The sequence below is a fragment of the Asterias rubens genome, chromosome 15 (assembly GCF_902459465.1).
Source record: "Asterias rubens chromosome 15, eAstRub1.3, whole genome shotgun sequence".
NCBI lineage: Eukaryota > Metazoa > Echinodermata > Asteroidea > Forcipulatida > Asteriidae > Asterias > Asterias rubens.
In genome coordinates, this window is record NC_047076.1 from 4,125,297 (window position 1) to 4,143,678 (window position 18,382).

The following is an 18,382-nucleotide window of genomic DNA, read 5'->3' on the forward strand; positions in this document are numbered from 1 at the left end:
AGCTAAATTCCTCCCAAGCATCACATGAATCGTTTTGCCATGTGTAGGGCCTATACCATCATTTCAAAGAAAAATTCAATTTGTATAATTTTTTGAAGCGTTATCACCCGACAATATTGTGCTAGTTTTTCTCAGCAGTCACTGACTGACAAAAAAGTAAAACAGGTCACAATTTGATAGAGCTGCTTATTACTAAGCCGAAAATATTGCTTTACAAATTTTCTGAGCAGTAAACCAGTTACAAATTGTACATGTGTGATGGTAGTTTGACTGGTAACCTTATTCTGGTAAGCATAATTTTGTTGTGCTTATGTGTTTTTTGTTTTTTTGTGTTAAGCATGCAGCTCTACGAAATTGGGCCATTGTCGTTGGAGCGATATTTAAAATCGAACCCCACAAATCCACATAAAATACAGCAGTACCGAAGGTGTAATTCTCTTTAAACAATGTTTGTATGGACTGTGCACTACCAGTGCGGTCAAAGTTCAATGCAATGATTACTTTAACATTGTAAAACAGCTGTGTACAAACAGTGGTGCAGAGTGATGTAGTTTATATTATAAATACAAGGGGCGAAGGTGCAGGGAGGGCCAGCTGCAGTCATGGCTAAAACAAAGGTTCACCATCGCAGACAAGTGCCTTCAAATGCAGTTTACACGGATGACCATAACGATCGTCACAATGACAACAATCCCATGAATACATGTGATCGGTCTGATATCTCTTGTAAGACTATTATCAAGCGAATTGTGTTGGTTATAATACTTGCTGCATTTGTAACAACACTGAGCATGGTTACTGTTGTCTCAGTACGTCATGGACCACAAACCATTTTAAAAGGTGTGCACTCGTTCTTCTACACTGACGAGACGACTGCAACAAAACATTCTAGAGCAACAAAAACAGTTCATAATGTTCCATTGGAAACACATGTACCACAGCGTAAGGTAAGTCATGGAAAAACACCAAACTCTGAGGCAAAGCAACAGAAGCCGAGTAAAAAGGTTTTTACAAATGGACTCGCTGGAAAGAAAAACCCGGAAGTAACATCCAAACTGCCCGCGCAGCATCAAACAGACGCATTCCGTGAGACCATCATGAGGAAGCTAAAGATCCGTGACGTCACAGTAGATGGACGATCTGTGATTGGTCAGGAGTTAATCGGAAACAAAAGGCGGCCAGAAGCTGCTAACATTCGGTAAGTGTCATGCGAGAAAGAGATGAAAGTATCATGATTTTTTGGGGAGGGGAAACAAGGGGTGCGTGCACGCGTGCTCCATTTTGTCTATGGGGACAGTTCCAGCCAATTAAACTGGTGTTATTTGCATTTGCATTGCTCTCAAACGGGATCTTATAAATACACACTATCACCGGTACTCTGGTATTCTCTTGTTCAACGTTTTCTTCTTCAGTGTCTACCAGTTCGAGCACTTCTTGTCCGATTACGAATGTGATGGTTTAGTTGGCGCCCATCGGAATCACGTGACACAACATTCTGATGAACCAATCATGTGCTTTGATTCCATTGATACACTCCAAAGACATCTCAAGAAATCGCATCTTAACATCAAAGTTACAAGCCAAGATTTCACTGAAGGTAATATCGCAGATGAGACTACTAACCTATAAGCATGGAATCTGCTATTGATATAATCTCCGAAAATATTATTTGTATTTTAATGGCACTGGACACCTTTGGTCATTGTAAATACCAGTATTCTTACTTGGTGTATCCCAACTTATGCATATAAATAACAAATCTGTGAAAGTTGCAAGGAATAGTGAAGAAAAAACACCCCCTTTGCACATTTTTTATAGTAATTTTGTGTGCTTCCAGAAGCATAATAAAAGGCTTCAGGCCTGAAGTTTTTTTTATTATTAGATGAGAAATTACCTCTTTCTCAAAAACTACCCTACTTCAGAGAAAGATCTGTCTATAGGCTCCCTTTTCTTGAACACATTAAATGAATGTAGGCCTATAATACACTTTCCCCTTTCTATGCAAACATCACATTGTGGATTTGTAATGTTTCTGGCTCATATCCAAGAGTTTCTGAATCTACTGTTTTTGTTTTGGCTGTTTAGGTACTTCTTGTGTAAACGCCAGTTTTTCTCAGGCTCTTCAGCCCATGCTGGGATGGTCATACAGCACTGCGTTCTACCCAGGGGAAACACGCTTCACCACGGTGTTTGATGATCGAGTGTATCGTGCAACGGGACTCAAACCATCGCATGGGGGCAAATATCAAATCACCTCGTACGAAAATGGAATAGGTAAGTAGCATATCACTTTGTACAAAAAAGCAATTGGTAATAGCTGATCACCTTTTCTCTCTTCTATAATATGATACTTTTTTTCGCAAGTTTAATGTATTTTGTGTATTCTCGTGGCATTATGTGAACATCATTTGATTTTTTTGTCTTGAAAAGGCTTCATCTGTCAACATTTGTTAAAGGCAGTGGACACTATTGGTAATTGTCAAAGACTAGCCTTCACAGTTAGTGTATCTCAACATATGCATAAAATAACAAACCTGTGAAAATTTGAGCTCAATCGGTCGTCGAAGTTGCGAGATAATAATGAAAGAAATAAAAACCTTGTGTCACGAAGTTGTGTGCGTTTAGATGGTTGATTTCGAGACCTCAAGTTCTAAATCTGAGGTCTCGAAATCAAATTCGTGGAAAATTACTTCTTCCTCGAAAACTATGGCACTTCAGAGGGAGCCGTTTCTTACAATGTGTTATACCATCAACCTCTCTCAATTACTCGTCACCAAGAAAGGTTTTATGCCAATAATTATTTTGAGTAATTACCAATAGTGTCCACTGCCTTTAAAAGAAAACATTCTTGAACCCCCAAAAATAAACGAAACTAGTTTATTTCATTGCTTGTACACTTTTTTAGGTTACAAGAGTCACACCGACTGTACAATAGGAAACCTGGATCTGAGAGATAGGATGGGGACCATATTAGTTTATCTTCAAGATGTAGAAGAAGGAGGTCAGACAGAATTCCCAGGTATGTATAAGATGGGTGGTGGGGTGTCGTGGCCGAGCGGCTAATAGCACCGAACTTAACCCTATATGGTGTTTCTGTTCAGCAGAGTGTGGGTGCGAGTCCAGGTCGTAACACGTGTGTCCATGAGCAAGGCACAATATAATTCTCTTCACCCAGTGGTAAATGGGTACCCGTGAGGGCAGAGATGGCTCTGTGATTGGCACAGGCTGACTATGGTTTAAGGAGTGAATTAAATGGCCCAGTGACCAGGGATAATATTGAAATGTTTGAAGCGCTTTGAGACGACCTTTGTGTGTGAAATGCGCTATATTATAAAAACTGGTTGTCCCTAAAGTACAGCAAAATACCAAAGAATAATAATTTAGGTCATAGTGCATAATTATGATAAACGTCTTGTAATGGGTCAAAAGCGTTTTCATTTTGTAGAAGTAACTATCAGAATATTGTGTTGATTTGATCTTTATAGAGCTTGGTATAAGTGTGACTCCACGTAAGGGTCGTGCGATTGTGTGGAACAACCAGAATGGTGACGGTGAGTGTGACCCGTACTCCCTTCATGTGGCGCAACCAGTGATCAAAGGACATAAATTCATCCTACAAAGATGGTAAGTTTGAATTAACACATTTATAATGTGATGTTTGAAGCTTGCATTGTGTGGAGGTTAAAGGCAGTGGACACTATTTATTTATTTATTCTTTACCCTGGGGAAACCTCTCAGTGAAACACTGTTTTTCAGAGGTGCCCAGCAACTACATACACATTTAAATTAAAAAAAACTGTTTTAATATAAAAATATGTATATAAAAATATTTATTGGTAATTGCTCCAAATAATTATTAGCAAAAACTTTACTAATTATTAGCATAAAACTTTAATATTTGTTCGTTTTCGTCATTGCGTTTATTATAAACCGATGCAAAGAGAGCGCCACTTGTTGTTTTAAAAGCTTCTTCAAGCTTCGGTACATGTGCATTACAAGCTGTATACCGGTACAACATACACTGGTTGATTGTTTTCCTTCAGAGTGTCGTGCATTGTAATTCTTATTCTGCGCTTTACTTGCAGGTACTACCATAAGAACTTCTACATGTTGGGCAGGAGACCGATGGAGCCAGACTTACCCGTTCGCAAGGCGCTTCAACCACGTGTATCGTGTGATGAATATGATCATGGGAGCTGCCGTTGGTAAGACGAATGGAATTATGATCACATCAACCAATATAAACAAATCAAGAGTACGTTACAATAGTATATGTGGACTTTTGGGGTTTGACGTATCATGATTAGACTTCGGTCTGGTCTCAGGTGTCAGTAGATGACGTCATAACCACCATCTTCGATATAAAACAATGGAAAAGTGCACGCGTGTACGAACCTGCAACATTTAAGACAACAATAATGCATGATAAGTCAAATAAACTTCCTTGTGTGGAGAAAGATTTGTTTACTGAATGTAAGGTTTTTGTTTTGGAACCAAAGGGAGTGAAGTTTGGAAGCTTACGTGAGTGCCCTTGCACAATGGAACAATGGCCCCGTCAAGGGAAGTTGTTGTTCAACCTGGGGCTGATTTCACTTACGTTTATGTTTGCGATCATCGCTAACACACTTGCGATGGGATCGCAAACCTCAAATCCATCGCAATTGCGATGTCGCTAATTTTGCGTTTCCACTATAAAGCCATCGCAATTGCGATGACGTAAAAAGGAAAATAAAGTTTTTGTACGAGGCTAAAAGTAGGGACCTTTGACATAACCCGCAATAAAATCGTCGGTCGTCGCTCGAAATGAAATGGCATTTAAGTGCAGTTTATGTAAATCGTTGCATATTGTGCATAAGAACCAACAACTATTGTGGACGATGTTTAAATTCTAGGCATTCATTAACAAAGAGTTTAGGCTACATTAAATAAAATATAACGTGTTTCGTTTGTAGGCCTATGGCCTCTATTAGAATTCTAGATTTTAATAAACAATTTTCGTAAATCTGATGTAACATTGGGATTGATGAAAATTCTGTAAATATCTGTCTCATGGGGGGGGGGGGGGTCATAATACTAAGCTTCACTGCCTTCCTCCATTGTACGAACGTACAAAGGGAAACGACATAACTCATTTTTGAATGCCTGATTGTCGAAAGTGTTGCCACCGAAAAGTGTTAGGCTATATGCCCCTACATGCAGTGATATTAAATCGTAAAAGACAATTATTGGCTACAATGTCAATTTGCCTAGGGCTAGGCCGACACGTTACACATTTTAGTCAAAATGATGGTTAAAATAATCGAACCCAGATAATATCTCATTTTTACCGATTTTAAAGGCAGTGGATACTATTGGTAATTACTCAAAATAATTATCATCATAAAACCTTTCTTGATTACGACTAATAGGGAGAGGTTGATAGTATAAAACATTGTGAGAAATGGCTCCCTCTGAAGTGACGTAGTTTTCGAGAAAGAGGTAATTTTCCACGAATTTGATTTCCAGACCTCAAGTTTAGAATTTGAGGTCTCGAAATCAAGCATCAGAAAGCACACACCTTCGTGTGACAAGGGTGTTTTTTTCTTTCAGTATTATCTCGCAAGTTCGATGACCGATTGAGCTCAAATTTTCACAGGTTTGTTATTTTATGCATATGTTCAAGATACACCAACTGTGAAGACTAGTCTTTGACAATTACCAATAGTGTCCACTGTCTTTAAGCTCTCTGTGCTGCAGTTGCGTCGCTGATAGTCATCGGCAATCTGAGTCTACCAGGTAAAAGACCGCAAGAATAAATGTAGCGCCACTACTCTAAATCACGGACAAATTATACACTGGACTAGGTACTGGACTAGGTACGATCCGGTCTCACTTTTAACATTTCCAGGAAGAATATTAAATAATCTATCCATGTATTTTTAGGATTGTTGCTGACATTCATAACGGGACAATCTGTCGTGTTTTTGTGACTTGTTTTCTTTCTTTTGGAAGCCATTTTTTACGTACAACTTACTTTCTCTTTTTAAAATTTGAGTTGCACCGATTTTTTAAATACATTACGACAGATATGCTCTTTGTTTCAATTAACTGGTACATTATTTTGGTTGAGACCTTTCAGAAAAGGCCGAAAAGACTGAATTTCAGAAGCCCTTTTGACTAATAAGTATTCAAACCGAGGTCGCGCATGAAAAATCACGCCTACTCGCGCAGATAAATCACAAAGAAGACTTATTAAATCGAGTGTACTGTGGGTAGACTGCCACTGCATGCACCATCTGGTGTTCGTACTTGTGTATAGGTCGTTTTGCATGATCGAACCATTGAGACAGGATCGACGTTCAGGGCAGTGCGATCGAAGTACAGTGCAATTTATGATTACTTTATGATTGTATGACTACTGCACAAACAGTTCGTTGGTTGTTTTCATGTTTTACAAGGTGCGTACATTGCTCTGTGGTATAATATACTTGTGTATAATATGCATGTGCTATTACGCGCCTTAAAAACTTTAAAATGGCAGGCTGTGCGTGGTTGATTAGTTATTTCAATGAGATGGTAAAAGAAGGTGGATATCTCGGGTGTATTGGTGTATTGGCGATGTTTTCAACTTGGATGACTTGGGTCGCCTTATCAAAGAGCCTGGCTGTGATGCTGCCGACGCTACAGGATCAGTTTGGCGCTTCAACGTGGCTGGTTGGTTGGATTGTAGCTATGGTAGACGGCTCTGTTGATCTTGCAGGTAAAAGCCTTACCCCGTAGTATATAAAGCTGAGCTCAATTTCACGGCTCTGCTTACCGCCGAATTATGCGCTTACGTGTGCTTACCATACGTGCAAGCGCCGAATTCCTGCTCTAGCTGTGTAAGCGTATAATGCCCATTGTGGAGTACGCACTCTCATAGTCTGGTCCCCTGACCAAAGATTCCTTGACGTCTCTTGTTAAAAATCTTCGGTCAGGTATCACCCACGGTTAAAAATAGAGCATGACGCAACTTGTCAGGGTCGGGGGTCATCTCCAGGGAAACCATGTCTGCACGAGTTGCGATAACGTAACCCTCCTCCCGACGGCCGCAAGGCCGGAGGGTTACGAGATTATTGTGATCGGCAATTAATGACAATCTGGTTCAACACGTATAATTTCGACAGCTAGTCACCAGATTTGCCCCATTTTTACCACTTTCAAAAATCATGAAACTTAATCCTCAATCACCTTTGAAAAAATATTTTTGAAGAAAAAGGACAAAAACTTACCAGATCCCGGAGCGATTTCCCAGGTTTATATATTTTGAACTTGTCGCATCACTTTGCAAACGCTTTATTTAGGCACAACGCCTGCATTCGCAATAACTGGCATAAAAACTCCTGGATCTACGGCCGACTGACATTACGATTCCATCCGTACATCAACGATACTGTCCGAATGTTGACGACAACACGTTCGGAACATTTCGGATAACTTCGAAAAAGGAGGAATTCCTCCTTTTTGGTCACGTGATTTTTTTGGGTGATACCGGACCCTAAATTCGACAGAGCCTAGTCGGAGATGTTTGGATCTGGGAACCAGACTAACACTCTCACAACCCAAAATTCCCCGCTTACCCGTGAACTACGCTTGACGTTTACAAAATCATGGGCCTTTGCGGAAGCAGTGGATGTGCTTAGGCCCTACGTCACGCGTATTTCGCTCCCCTGTTATCGCACCCAAGTTCCTGTCCTTACCCAATCTACCCCATTGTTGTGTTTACATTATTATGTTCTTTGGTGTTCCAAACCTTGCGGTCAGTCATCTTCACTCGGGACCAGTGCTTTATAGTTCCTATTAATTTGTTGTTTTGTACAAAAGGTTAACTTTATTATTATGTTTTCCTGTAGCTAAACTTTTGTTTGCAAATATATATTATTGATCCGAGAGTGTGTACCGAAACCCTCTGCAGGTCCGATTGCACCAATACTAAGGGATAAGTTTGGAATTAGGATGGTGTTCATGGCCAGCGGCGTTGTAATTGGCACATCCTTTATAAGTGCAGCTTTTTCAACCAGTTTGTCGACAATGGCCTGCATTCTTGCAGTTGTTGCTGGTGAGTTGTGTACAGGGGAAAACAGTTAAAAGATTTGGGTACTTGTTGTAACACAAAACACAATGTCCACAGATTTACATTAAACTTACACCGTTTAAAGATATCATGAAAATACGTTTTTATATACATCTAAAATAATTTTCGTCTCATGATCACCGAGACGAAAATTATTTTCATGATAAAATCTCTGCAGAACAGAATCTCATGCCACGCCGGATTGTACAATAGAAATATCCCCTAAGTGTTCATAGCATGCAAGAAGGCTAACCCGAAAATCTTACACTGTAATGTATTTTAGGCTGGGTGGTTAATGAAAGTTGTTATCAACTACCTATTAATTCTGCAAAATGGATTTAATTAAATTCAGTTCAATTCAAAACATGACGTTCATTCCATCATACTCTTCGAGGAAAATAGAAAATATTTCAATATGAAAATTTATCCGTACATAGAAAAGTATCAAAACTTGAAATAATATTATTCAACGTTAACGAAGCTCTATTTTCCCCCATCAGGACCCACACTTGGACTGGCCAATATATTATCCCGAGATCTGATTGGTCGTTGCTTTGAAAAATACCACACAACGGCGTTAGGCATAGCTGGATGTGGTGCCTCTATGGGGTATATTGTCTTCGCTCCTCTGACGCAGTTCCTTTTGGACCTCTATGGTTGGAAAGCAACGATGATGCTTCTTGGTGCAATCATCTGCAATCTGACCGTGTGCGGCGCACTCCTCAAACCACGAGATAAGACTACATCCGGTCATGGAGACTATCAAGCGGTCGACAAAGATGGTGACCAGCGGGCCGAAAAAGATGGCGACCAGTGTGCCGACGAAGATGGCGACCCGCGGGCCGACAAAGATGGTGACCAGAAGGTCGACAAACATGGCGACCAGCAGGTCGACAAATATGGCGACCAGCAGGTCAACAAAGGTGGCGGCAGGCGGGCCGTCGACGATCAAGAAGACAGAGAATGTCCACAGAGTCGCGCGTCAAATCACAAAACAATTCGTAAATTGATCACCTCGAACCTTCATCTGTATTTATTCACTTCAGTCCGTTACTGGCTTGTCATGTTCGTCACGGTCATGACGTGGCTCACGTTCGCTGCGTGGGTAATCTACTTCGTACCCTACGTCACTATCTCCAAGGGATACTCGCTCCACGAAGCTGCCAACTTTGTTTTAATCTTCGGTGTTGGGAAGATAGTGGGAAGTTTACTAGTGGGACAAACCGTCCCCGCTTGTAGAAAAATCGGTATCGGTGCTAATGTGTGGATGTTGGTGTCAACTTTTGTTTTAGCCACGTACTTTTTCGTTGATCCGTGGTTGACTGCTAGCTGGGCTATTTCTGTCAATGCGTCCGTTTTAGGATGTTTTCATTCTTTTACGTTTGTACTGTATGACGTCATCACTAAGGAGGCAATCGGTGTGGATCAGTTGGGAAGTGCCCTGGGGTGGATTGGACTCAAAGCTGGTATCGCGAGATTTGCATTCCTGTTCTTTCCAGGTAGGCCTTTTTGAATACTTTACTTTTAAAAAAAATCATAAACTGACACAGAAACTGTTTTTTCAACTTGAGTTTAATTAAAGACATTGGACACTATTGGTAATTGTCAAAAACCAGTCTTCTCACTTGCTGTATCTCAACATATGCATAAAATAACAAACCTGCGAAAATTTAAGCCCAATTGGTCGTCGAAGTTACGAAATAATGAAAGAAAAAAACACCCTTGTCACACGAAGCTGTGTGTTTTTTGGTTGATTTTGAGACCTCAAATTCTAAATCTGAGGTCTTTAAGGCAGTGGACACTATTGGTAATTACTCAAAATAATTATTAGCATAAAACCTTTCTTGGAGTACCCTCTGAAGTGCCATAGTTTCCGAGAAAGATGTAATTTTCCACGAATTTGATTTCGAGACCTCAGATTTAGAACCTGAGGTCTCGCAATCAACCATCTAAACGCACACACCTTCGTGTGACAAGGGTGTTTTTTTCTTTCATTATTATCTCGCAAGTTCGATGACCGATTGAGCTCAGATTTTCACAGGTTTGTTATTTTATGCATATGTTCAAGATACACCAACTGTGAAGACTAGTCTTTGACAATAACCAATAGTGTCTACTGCCTTCAAATCAAATTCGTGGAAAATTACTTCTTTCTCGAAAACTACGTCACTTCAGAGGGAGCCGTTTCTCACAATGTTTTATACTATCAACCTCTCCCCATTACTCGTCACCAAGTAAAGTTTTATGCTTATAATTATTTTGAGTAATTATCAATAGTGTCCACTGCCTTTAATTGAAGCCTAGAAACTTGCGGTATACTCCGAAGCAGTATAAACAAAGGCAAACCAAGTTCGAAGAACAAATCTACACAGCAAAGTATATAATATTTAACATACTCAGTGTTATTAAACTGAATACATTGATACCTCACCATGCAATGCCTCGAAATACATTACCTTTCCAGCATTGTTTTGTTTTCTTTCTAGTAGACCTTTTTTGACACGAGAAGAGGGCTCTTGAGATAGACCTTCCGATGTATAAAAGTTTATAACATGAGCATTATTCTGCGGATGACTTGACCCGCCTTACTTTGTGCGTGTCTCTTTGACAGCTCTGTGTACAAAAATCCCATTCTTATATCAAGTCGTGTTTCCCGTTCTACAGGTTTGGTGTTCGACACACTCGGTAGCTACACTGTAGCATTCGTCATCATGGGAGGAATGAATGTGCTGGGCGGCGTTGCCATGCTGGCTCTGATATCGCTACAATGACACCGCCAAGACACTGCAATTTAATTTGTTGTTTTCGAAAGACTTGTCACTGGTAAAAGGTTAAGTTCGGACGGTGTGTTCTTGGCCAAATCACTGTTCCCACGCCTGAACTTTGAGAATAATACACCCGGAACAAGATCACACTCCACCTCTTCATTCGAGAACAACACTTTACAAAATGGCGGCAGCATCTCAAGAGAATAAGTTTAAAATTAGATGCAACATGACTCTAAAATAGTTTTTTTCTAGACTATCCATGATGGATGTGTCACCTTTTACGCCTTGTTTAACAACCCTAAAATGAGGCATGAGTTTGGGTTCGAACAAAGACCAATAGACCGATCCACTAAGCTCCGCCCCATTGAGTATTGACCAATCACAACGCAACGAGGGTCCGACAAATAAGGTCCGACATGCGTGCGCGTATATCTTGGCGTGTGCGGCAGAGTTGTGCAGAAAGGCATTGGAGAGCCCCACGTGTTTTTGCTAACACGTGCGTCGTGGGCGGAGCCTACTGGATCGATCTGTTGACTGGAGCGGAACTTGAACCACGACCTCTGGATAACCGTACCGCGGCGCTCCACCAACTGACCAAAAAAACTGCCACAAACCGGGGTCGACCCAGGGAAGCTAAACGAACGGGGTTGTTCTAAAACCCCCTCGACCCCCTCGACCCACGACCCACGACCCTCCGACGTCCGCCCCGTGTTCGAAGTTCGAAGAATGTCCCAATTCCGAATTCATAAAATGTCGCTTTACGGCCGAGTAAGAATTAAGTCCCCGATTTAGAATTCACAGTGTGTGATCCGTGACGCAACTTCCTTCCACGACTAGGCTTGACTTCAAGTCTGAGACTGCGGTTATATTTATCTGCATCAGCCACACAGAATTGGGAGTATTTACTCTCCGCTTCCGCACGAGACAAGTGCACACCGATTGGGGACCCCAAACACGTCCGTGTGGCCATTCGGTCGGTCGGGTCTACAACCTTGAGCTCCGCTTAGAGCAACTAGTAGTACCAGGACGGGAGCGATCGGCCGGAAATGGGTCCGTCTGATCATCACGTAATGAGTTGGCCGTAATCGTACTCGGGCGGTAAATGCAGGTTCCCAGTTGGGTTAATAATCTCGGATCGGCCAAGAGATACACGTGGAAATGCCGCGGTTTTTTTATCTGTACATCGTAATTGCCACAGGCCCGATCTCGGCAGCCAATCACGCGAAGTTTGCTTCGTGCAGCATACTACGTGTCTCGTACGCTGTGTTGTTGTGATCTGCGAGGCATGGTAGTCGATGTCAGCAAACAACATTGTGTGTGTGATTGGCTGAGGTTGTGAACTGTGGCAATTTCGGTGTACAGAAAAAAAGATCGCACAAAAGTCGATGGTCGAGGGGGTCGTGGGTCGTGGGGGTCGAGGGGGTTTTAGAACAACCCAAACGAACGCTATCCTTGCGGATGGGCTGCAGTAGGATTTTTCAAAAGAGGGCGCTGTCAGAATTAGAAGTGTGTACACAGTTGTTCGTCGTATGATGAGGGGACAGAATCTCCGGTGGAAAATCTCATGTCACAACGGTATATCCCACACTAATGGAATTTTGGGGTGTGTTTAGGGGGCTCCCCCTCCCAACGCACCACTGGGTGCGCTTAAGAATTCACATTTTAAGGTTTCCCAGGGGGTACTACACATCCCACACCTCAAACCTTTTGCACTCAAAATTTCCAATAAACCCTGCTGGGCTCCCGGACTATCAAGGGCGTCGATGGGTGGGGGACGGGGGGGACATGTCCCCCCCCCCCCCACTTTTTAGACTGGGGGGGGGGGACACAGCATATCAGATGTCCCCCCCACTTTTTGATTGACTGTTCGTTAGAAATATGCAACAAAATGTAAACATTCATAATATACACAATTTGCTTGATTTAATATTTCCTTACAATTTTTGTTAAAATAAAAGAATAGGCCTAGCGAACAAACGGTGAAATGTTTTCTGCACTTTCATCTTTTTCTGATGGACCACGCGCAGAATGGTATTTTGGGTCTATTTCCGTTTCTACAGTACAGACAATAGACGACAAGTTTCGTCCAAGACATGAACGCCAAATTAGCTTTCAAGTTATGCGTCGTTTGTTGTGTACGACGTATGCTATAATGTGCGGTACACGATCCCTCCTCAAAGAAAGTGTGTGCGCGCACGTGCAAATGTATTACATTTTGTTACAATCGCACAACGCACAAAATGTTAGTAAAATCAATTAAAATAAACAGGGGGAGCAGTTTGGGCCATGACAAGATTATTTTGTCGAAGACCTTCAAGCTGCCAAACGATAAACGCTCACGCTGGCCTCCCAAAGCTTTTCTAAAATGGATCTTAGAAAACTCTTCTCAGTGGCTACGTCCCAACAGGAACAGGATGAACATGATGCCCAAAGACAAAGTGAAATTGGTGAGATTGAGAAAGAACAAGGTGAATGTGTTCGAACGTTGAGATAGAGACTACTGCTGAACAGTTCCCCAATCAACCTTATCAACCTGATGATGTGAGTTGCATCTCAGTTCAAACACTCCAGAACCGTAAGCTTAAGTTTCAGCACAAGTGGTTCAAAGACTTCCCATGGCTTCATTTCGATCAGAGCATAGGTGGGGTACTTTGCCACTGTTGTACTAGTGCTTCTCGGCAAAATCTTACTCAGCTTGCCCGCTGTTCAGATGAGGCTTTTGTGTCAAAGGGATTTCGCAACTGGAAGAAGAGCACAGAGAAATTTAGACAACATGAAAAGTCGACCACTCACAAGGTTGCTTCTGAAAATCTAAAATTTCGAAGAATCCAAACTGATATCAATGTGCAACTCGACTCTAGACTTCGAGAAGAACAACATACCGCACGGTCAGCTCTTCTAAAGATCATTACCTCATTGCAGTTTTTAGCCCAACAGGGTCTTGCCATTAGAGGAAAAGATGCGTTGGATGGTAACTTCCAGAAACTATTGCAGTTGCGGGCTGATGATGATGACAATCTGAAAAGATGGCTAACAAGGAAGACTACTTTTACAGGTGGTGACATTCAGAACGAAATTTTGCAGTTAATGGGCCATGCTGTTTTGAGGGATATCTGCAGTGATGTGAACAAAATGTCTACACAGTTTGGAATCATAATTGATGGAACGCAAGACATTCAGGGCAATGAACAGGAGAGTGTGTGCGTGCGTTATGTTGATGATTCGTTTGTTGTTCAGGAGGAAATGCTAGGCCTCTACCAGGTTTCCTAAACAACTGGGGAATCACTTTCTAAGATGCTGCAGGATGCTCTGATACGACTGCAACTGCCTATAGAACACCTTAGAGCACAAACGTATGACGGGGCAAGCAACATGTCTGGAAAATACAAAGGATGTCAAGCAGAGATTAAAAAAATACAACCGATGGCAAGTTACTTTCACTGCGGAGCCCATGTGACACACCTCATCACTTCCAAAGCACTGCAAACTGCACCATATATAAGGAATGCCCTTGGATATGTACAGGAACTCGGCAACCTATATAACAGCTCTGGAAAGTTCAAACACCTGTACTTGAATCTACATTCTGCTGACACTGATAATCCTTCCCCTACAAGACTAAAGCCAATATGCCCAACTCGCTGGTTAACGCATTCAGCTGCAGTTAAATCGGTTTTGCAGAATTTTGAAGCCGTATTGGACGCCCTTCATGAAGCAGCTGAAGACTTTGGGGCAAACACTTCATCAAGAGCTAGCGGCCTTCATAGTTGTCTTTCGTCTGGAAAATGCATTCTTGGATTGTTTACAGCTTTACCTGTTATCCAGTGCCTTGAACACTTTAACAGGGCTCTCCAAGGAACAGATAAGACAGTTTCTGGGATGCTTGATGCAGCAGAAGTAACAAGGCGTAATCTACTCACCCTTCGTTGTGACCAACAATTTAGGGAGGTCTTTGAAGCAACATAACAACTACTCATACAGTGCAACCTAGAACCAGTAACTCTTCCACGTAAGCGCAAACTTCCAAAAAGACACGATGATGGAGCTACCCAAGAGTACACTGCCAACTCTGCAGAGGAATTGTACAGAGTGGATTTCTTCAAGGTCATTGACAGTGCAATTTCTAACTTAAAAGACTACTTCACATCCACTGACCTCATCTTGTATAAGGACTTAAGCGACGTGCTACTTACTGGGTCCGTTCAGCCACATACAATTCGTAAGTATCCTGAACTCACAGATTCTCTACAGCAACAATTGGCCTTCTTTCGGAATCAGTTTAGTGGATCATCCGTTGAGGACTACCGAAAGATCTTTTTGGCAATGGTGCCGGAAGTCCGTAGAATGTTCCCTCAAGTTGAACAGTTGCTCAGGCTTCTTCTCATCTCCCCAGCAAGTTCATGTGTAGCTGAACGTTCATTCAATGCTCTACGACGCATGAAAACATGGTTGCGAAGTACTATGACTCAGAAACGTCTTAACCATCTCATGGTCTGCCGCGTACATCGAGACCGACTGGCAGCAGTAAATCCTCAAGCCATTGCACAGGAATTTCTACTCAAGTCAGCTGATACACGCGGTAGAATTTTTGGTAAATTCTAAGGTAAATTCAGTGTTATTATTTTTTATTTTAAAAACAAAATATAAATTAAAATAAAAGAAAATCGACATTTATTTTCAAGACTTGCTCGCCCGTCCCCCCTACTTTTCAGTAGCGATCGACGCCCTTGCGGACTATGATCGAGTTCTCGGTTGCCATAACCAATGGTTCACACCCGTGACCCTAGAGATTTTCAAGTTGAATATTTCGTAAACATGAAGATTTTAAAAAAACTCTTGCTAGTTTCGAATTCAGACAATGGTGGGGTTAAAGCCTAGTGCCTCAGTTTATTCCTGTTTTGAGGTTAGACTACGTTAACGATAACGACACATTTCCCAATTGATTCAAAAGGTAAACGTTTTTGTGGAACTAGTAACAGCGCCCTCTCTATTACTATACAATGATCAGCTGAATTGGGAAACTAAAATCATTCTCCGGTTGAATTGCTGGCGATTTAATTGGTAGTGAGTTTTAACTCACTCACAGTTATGTAACACAGTTTCTTTTCCTTTTTCATGAGTTCATACCCTCCCCTCCCACTAAATAAACCCCACATCATACGCAATGCAAAGTTCTAAATAATTACGATAAAATTTTTAACAACTCACAGTTACAAAAGGGAAAACAGTATCAATCAATTGATTCTTTACCGTCTGCTCAATTTGAGTAATTCTCCCTCAAAATATAACCACCCTCACCCCCCTGTGAAAGCACCAATCTTGAAAACTGAGTTACCCTCCACCTTTGGACAAAAAAGGACCATTATTTCAGAGCAGCGAAGGTCATGCAAAATACCTCAAGTGGGAAGGCAACAACCCCCAGGTCACAATATTGGTAACTGTCACCCCTACCACCACCACCCCCACCCCCTCCCCCACCAAAGCTCCCAAAGTTGTTAGAGCGCACAAAACATGGATTCACAACCGCAGGGCCAAGCTTCATAGAGCTGCTTATGAGCACAAAGTAGCTAAGCACAAACAAATTATTCTTACCAGAGCAGGGATTACCAGCCAATACTGTCACATGTCAAATGGCATGCCTATCCTACTCATGTTCTCTAAGCAGAAATTGGAAATTTGACCCAGAATAAATTCTTAAAATGAAATTGCGACTTAGGCCTTTTCGAATCCATGGCTTCGGCTTTGGATTATGCTTCGGCTTCGTTCTCGCATGCACTGAGCATGCACGCAACACGCGCACTTGTCAGAACAATGCCGTGGTTTCGAAAAGGGCCTTCGGCTTCCCAAGTGGTGGCGCTCTTTGAAAGGATTCGGTTTTTCACGCACGTGCCATCTACATACTCTGACATAATGCATACAATAGCACACACGACCAGCTGTGTACATTGTGTGTTGATGTTTGACAGGCATAATAATGCACGCGGTCGTACTACGATGTGTCCAACAACATAAGCTGCGATTATCATGTACCTGTTGGCTTCTAATTCAAGATTCTTTTGGAGATTAGCTCGCTGATATCTTAAAGGCTTCCCCTGTGAGTAGAATGCCGGTTCGTCGGGGCCATGTGGCTCCTCCGAACACCTTTATTGAGACAATTATACGCAAGTTTGACGGGCAGAGTAAGTAGAAAATATATTCTCACTCATCAGACAACTTTCAATTTAAAATGGTTGTCTGTGTCGGTGTGTGTGCATGATGACTAGCCGGACGTATTGTTTTTGTGGGCATACTGTGTATCATTATGGCATTGGCTTGGTAGTGTTGACCAGGGTTTGACTCATTGATAAGTAGAATGCTGTGCCAACCACCACTTTTATCTATCCACTTGTTGTGATTCGGAAATGATTTTCTGTCTGGTCACAAAATTGTGGTTGGATTAATCAATGATTAACTTATCAATCTGGTCGAAGAAGAAGGTACACTTTTGGTTAGTGAATAGTGATGATCAGTTAAAAATGTGACTGTCAGTGTCATTTATAATTAAAAAAATTATGGACAAGTCAATACAATAACAATGTTTACCCCCTTGAATTAAATGGTAAATTTTCCATTTTTATCCTGCCACCACTTTTGCACTAATTTTTACAAAAAAGTTGAGTAAATGTTATTTGATAACAAATGAAAAAGTGTTGGCATCATCCGATTGTTGAACATAACTGATTTATTGGCACTTTCAGCAACGCCTATTAAGTAATGACTTTTATACGCACAAATTACTGTTTTGTTGACTGATAACATTTAAGAAATATTTCTCTGGAGAATTGGTCCTGTCATGTATGTGGTTCTCTAAAAATTAGTTAATTTACTTACTTTCAACGAACAATTTTTTTTTTAGAAAGAACCAGGTAGCATTGATTATGTAAGCTTTATGATAATTTAGGCATAAATAAAATGAAAATTGTGAATGTTATATGGCCTGACATTTTGACCCTCTTTATCAAAGGCAATTTTCTTTTATATCATTACCATAGGTCCTTTAGTTTGTAGGTAGTTTGCGATCAGCTGATTCTATTTTCTCAATATTTTTAATTGCTAATCTTGTGATGACGTTAATACTCTTTTAGAGCATCGTGTGTAATAAAACCACATCTCCCATGAGGTTAAATAGTGTATTCTTGGCCTAATGTATTCGTATTGTACATGTTTCCAAGAACTTGGGGACACATGCATTGGCGCAGCTGGGTATTTAAGTACAGGCGAAGGGTTCATTCTGCCAAGATGCACATGCTTGTGGATGGAAGGTTTAAAGGCACTGGACACTTGGATATTACTCAAAATAAATATTTGCATAAAAACTTACCTGGTCACAAGCAATGGCAAGCTGTTTATAGTACAACATATTGTGATAAACGGCTTTCTCTGTAGTCGCCTGGTTTTTGAGAAAGAGGTAGTTTCTCACTCAAATAACAAAAGACTTCAGGCCTGATGCTTTTCATTAGGCATCTGAAAGCACTGAAACTTG

The 18,382-nt window shown here is 41.3% G+C and overlaps 4 protein-coding genes across 4 annotated transcripts in view; all 4 read left to right on the top strand.

The window, feature by feature from the left end:
* The first annotated feature begins 565 nt into the window (after positions 1-565).
* Positions 566-5,007, top strand: LOC117300159. The gene is made up of 6 exons (XM_033783880.1): positions 566-1,198; positions 1,413-1,597; positions 2,086-2,274; positions 2,906-3,019; positions 3,486-3,624; positions 4,086-5,007. The coding sequence occupies exons 1-6, from the start codon at positions 603-605 to the stop codon at positions 4,207-4,209; spliced, it is 1,347 nt and encodes a 448-aa protein (XP_033639771.1). The 5' UTR covers positions 566-602; the 3' UTR covers positions 4,210-5,007.
* A 1,605-nt stretch (positions 5,008-6,612) lies between these two features.
* Positions 6,613-11,247, top strand: LOC117300215 (monocarboxylate transporter 14-like). The gene is made up of 4 exons (XM_033783943.1): positions 6,613-6,739; positions 7,934-8,077; positions 8,593-9,591; positions 10,757-11,247. Exons 1-4 carry the CDS (start codon positions 6,613-6,615, stop codon positions 10,861-10,863), a joined length of 1,377 nt encoding a protein of 458 aa, XP_033639834.1. The 3' UTR covers positions 10,864-11,247.
* A 2,985-nt stretch (positions 11,248-14,232) lies between these two features.
* Positions 14,233-15,462, top strand: LOC117300216. Its single transcript, XM_033783944.1, has 2 exons — positions 14,233-14,757; positions 14,842-15,462. Exons 1-2 carry the CDS (start codon positions 14,233-14,235, stop codon positions 15,460-15,462), a joined length of 1,146 nt encoding a protein of 381 aa, XP_033639835.1.
* A 1,405-nt stretch (positions 15,463-16,867) lies between these two features.
* LOC117300217 (potassium voltage-gated channel subfamily H member 2-like) overlaps positions 16,868-18,382 on the top strand; it is a 61,641-nt gene continuing 60,126 nt past the window's right edge. Inside the window, exon 1 of the mRNA XM_033783945.1 lies at positions 16,868-17,039. Coding sequence (XP_033639836.1) covers positions 16,964-17,039 — 76 coding nt within the window. The 5' untranslated portion in view covers positions 16,868-16,963. The remainder of the gene's footprint in view (positions 17,040-18,382) is intronic.

What these genes read in the sequence shown, in the direction of transcription:
- LOC117300216 (XM_033783944.1), top strand. Translation starts at nt 14,233, where the DNA reads ATGTCTGGAAAATACAAAGGATGTCAAGCAGAGATTAAAAAAATACAA. An exon ending in GGATGCTTGATGCAGCAGAA is followed by an intron (nt 14,758 to 14,841) that starts GTAACAAGGCGT and finishes CTACTCATACAG; the next exon opens with TGCAACCTAGAACCAGTAAC.
- LOC117300215 (XM_033783943.1), top strand. Translation starts at nt 6,613, where the DNA reads ATGACTTGGGTCGCCTTATCAAAGAGCCTGGCTGTGATGCTGCCGACG. An exon ending in CGGCTCTGTTGATCTTGCAG is followed by an intron (nt 6,740 to 7,933) that starts GTAAAAGCCTTA and finishes AACCCTCTGCAG; the next exon opens with GTCCGATTGCACCAATACTA. An exon ending in CATTCTTGCAGTTGTTGCTG is followed by an intron (nt 8,078 to 8,592) that starts GTGAGTTGTGTA and finishes TTCCCCCATCAG; the next exon opens with GACCCACACTTGGACTGGCC.
- LOC117300159 (XM_033783880.1), top strand. Translation starts at nt 603, where the DNA reads ATGGCTAAAACAAAGGTTCACCATCGCAGACAAGTGCCTTCAAATGCA. An exon ending in CCAGAAGCTGCTAACATTCG is followed by an intron (nt 1,199 to 1,412) that starts GTAAGTGTCATG and finishes TTTCTTCTTCAG; the next exon opens with TGTCTACCAGTTCGAGCACT. An exon ending in AGGTCAGACAGAATTCCCAG is followed by an intron (nt 3,020 to 3,485) that starts GTATGTATAAGA and finishes TGATCTTTATAG; the next exon opens with AGCTTGGTATAAGTGTGACT.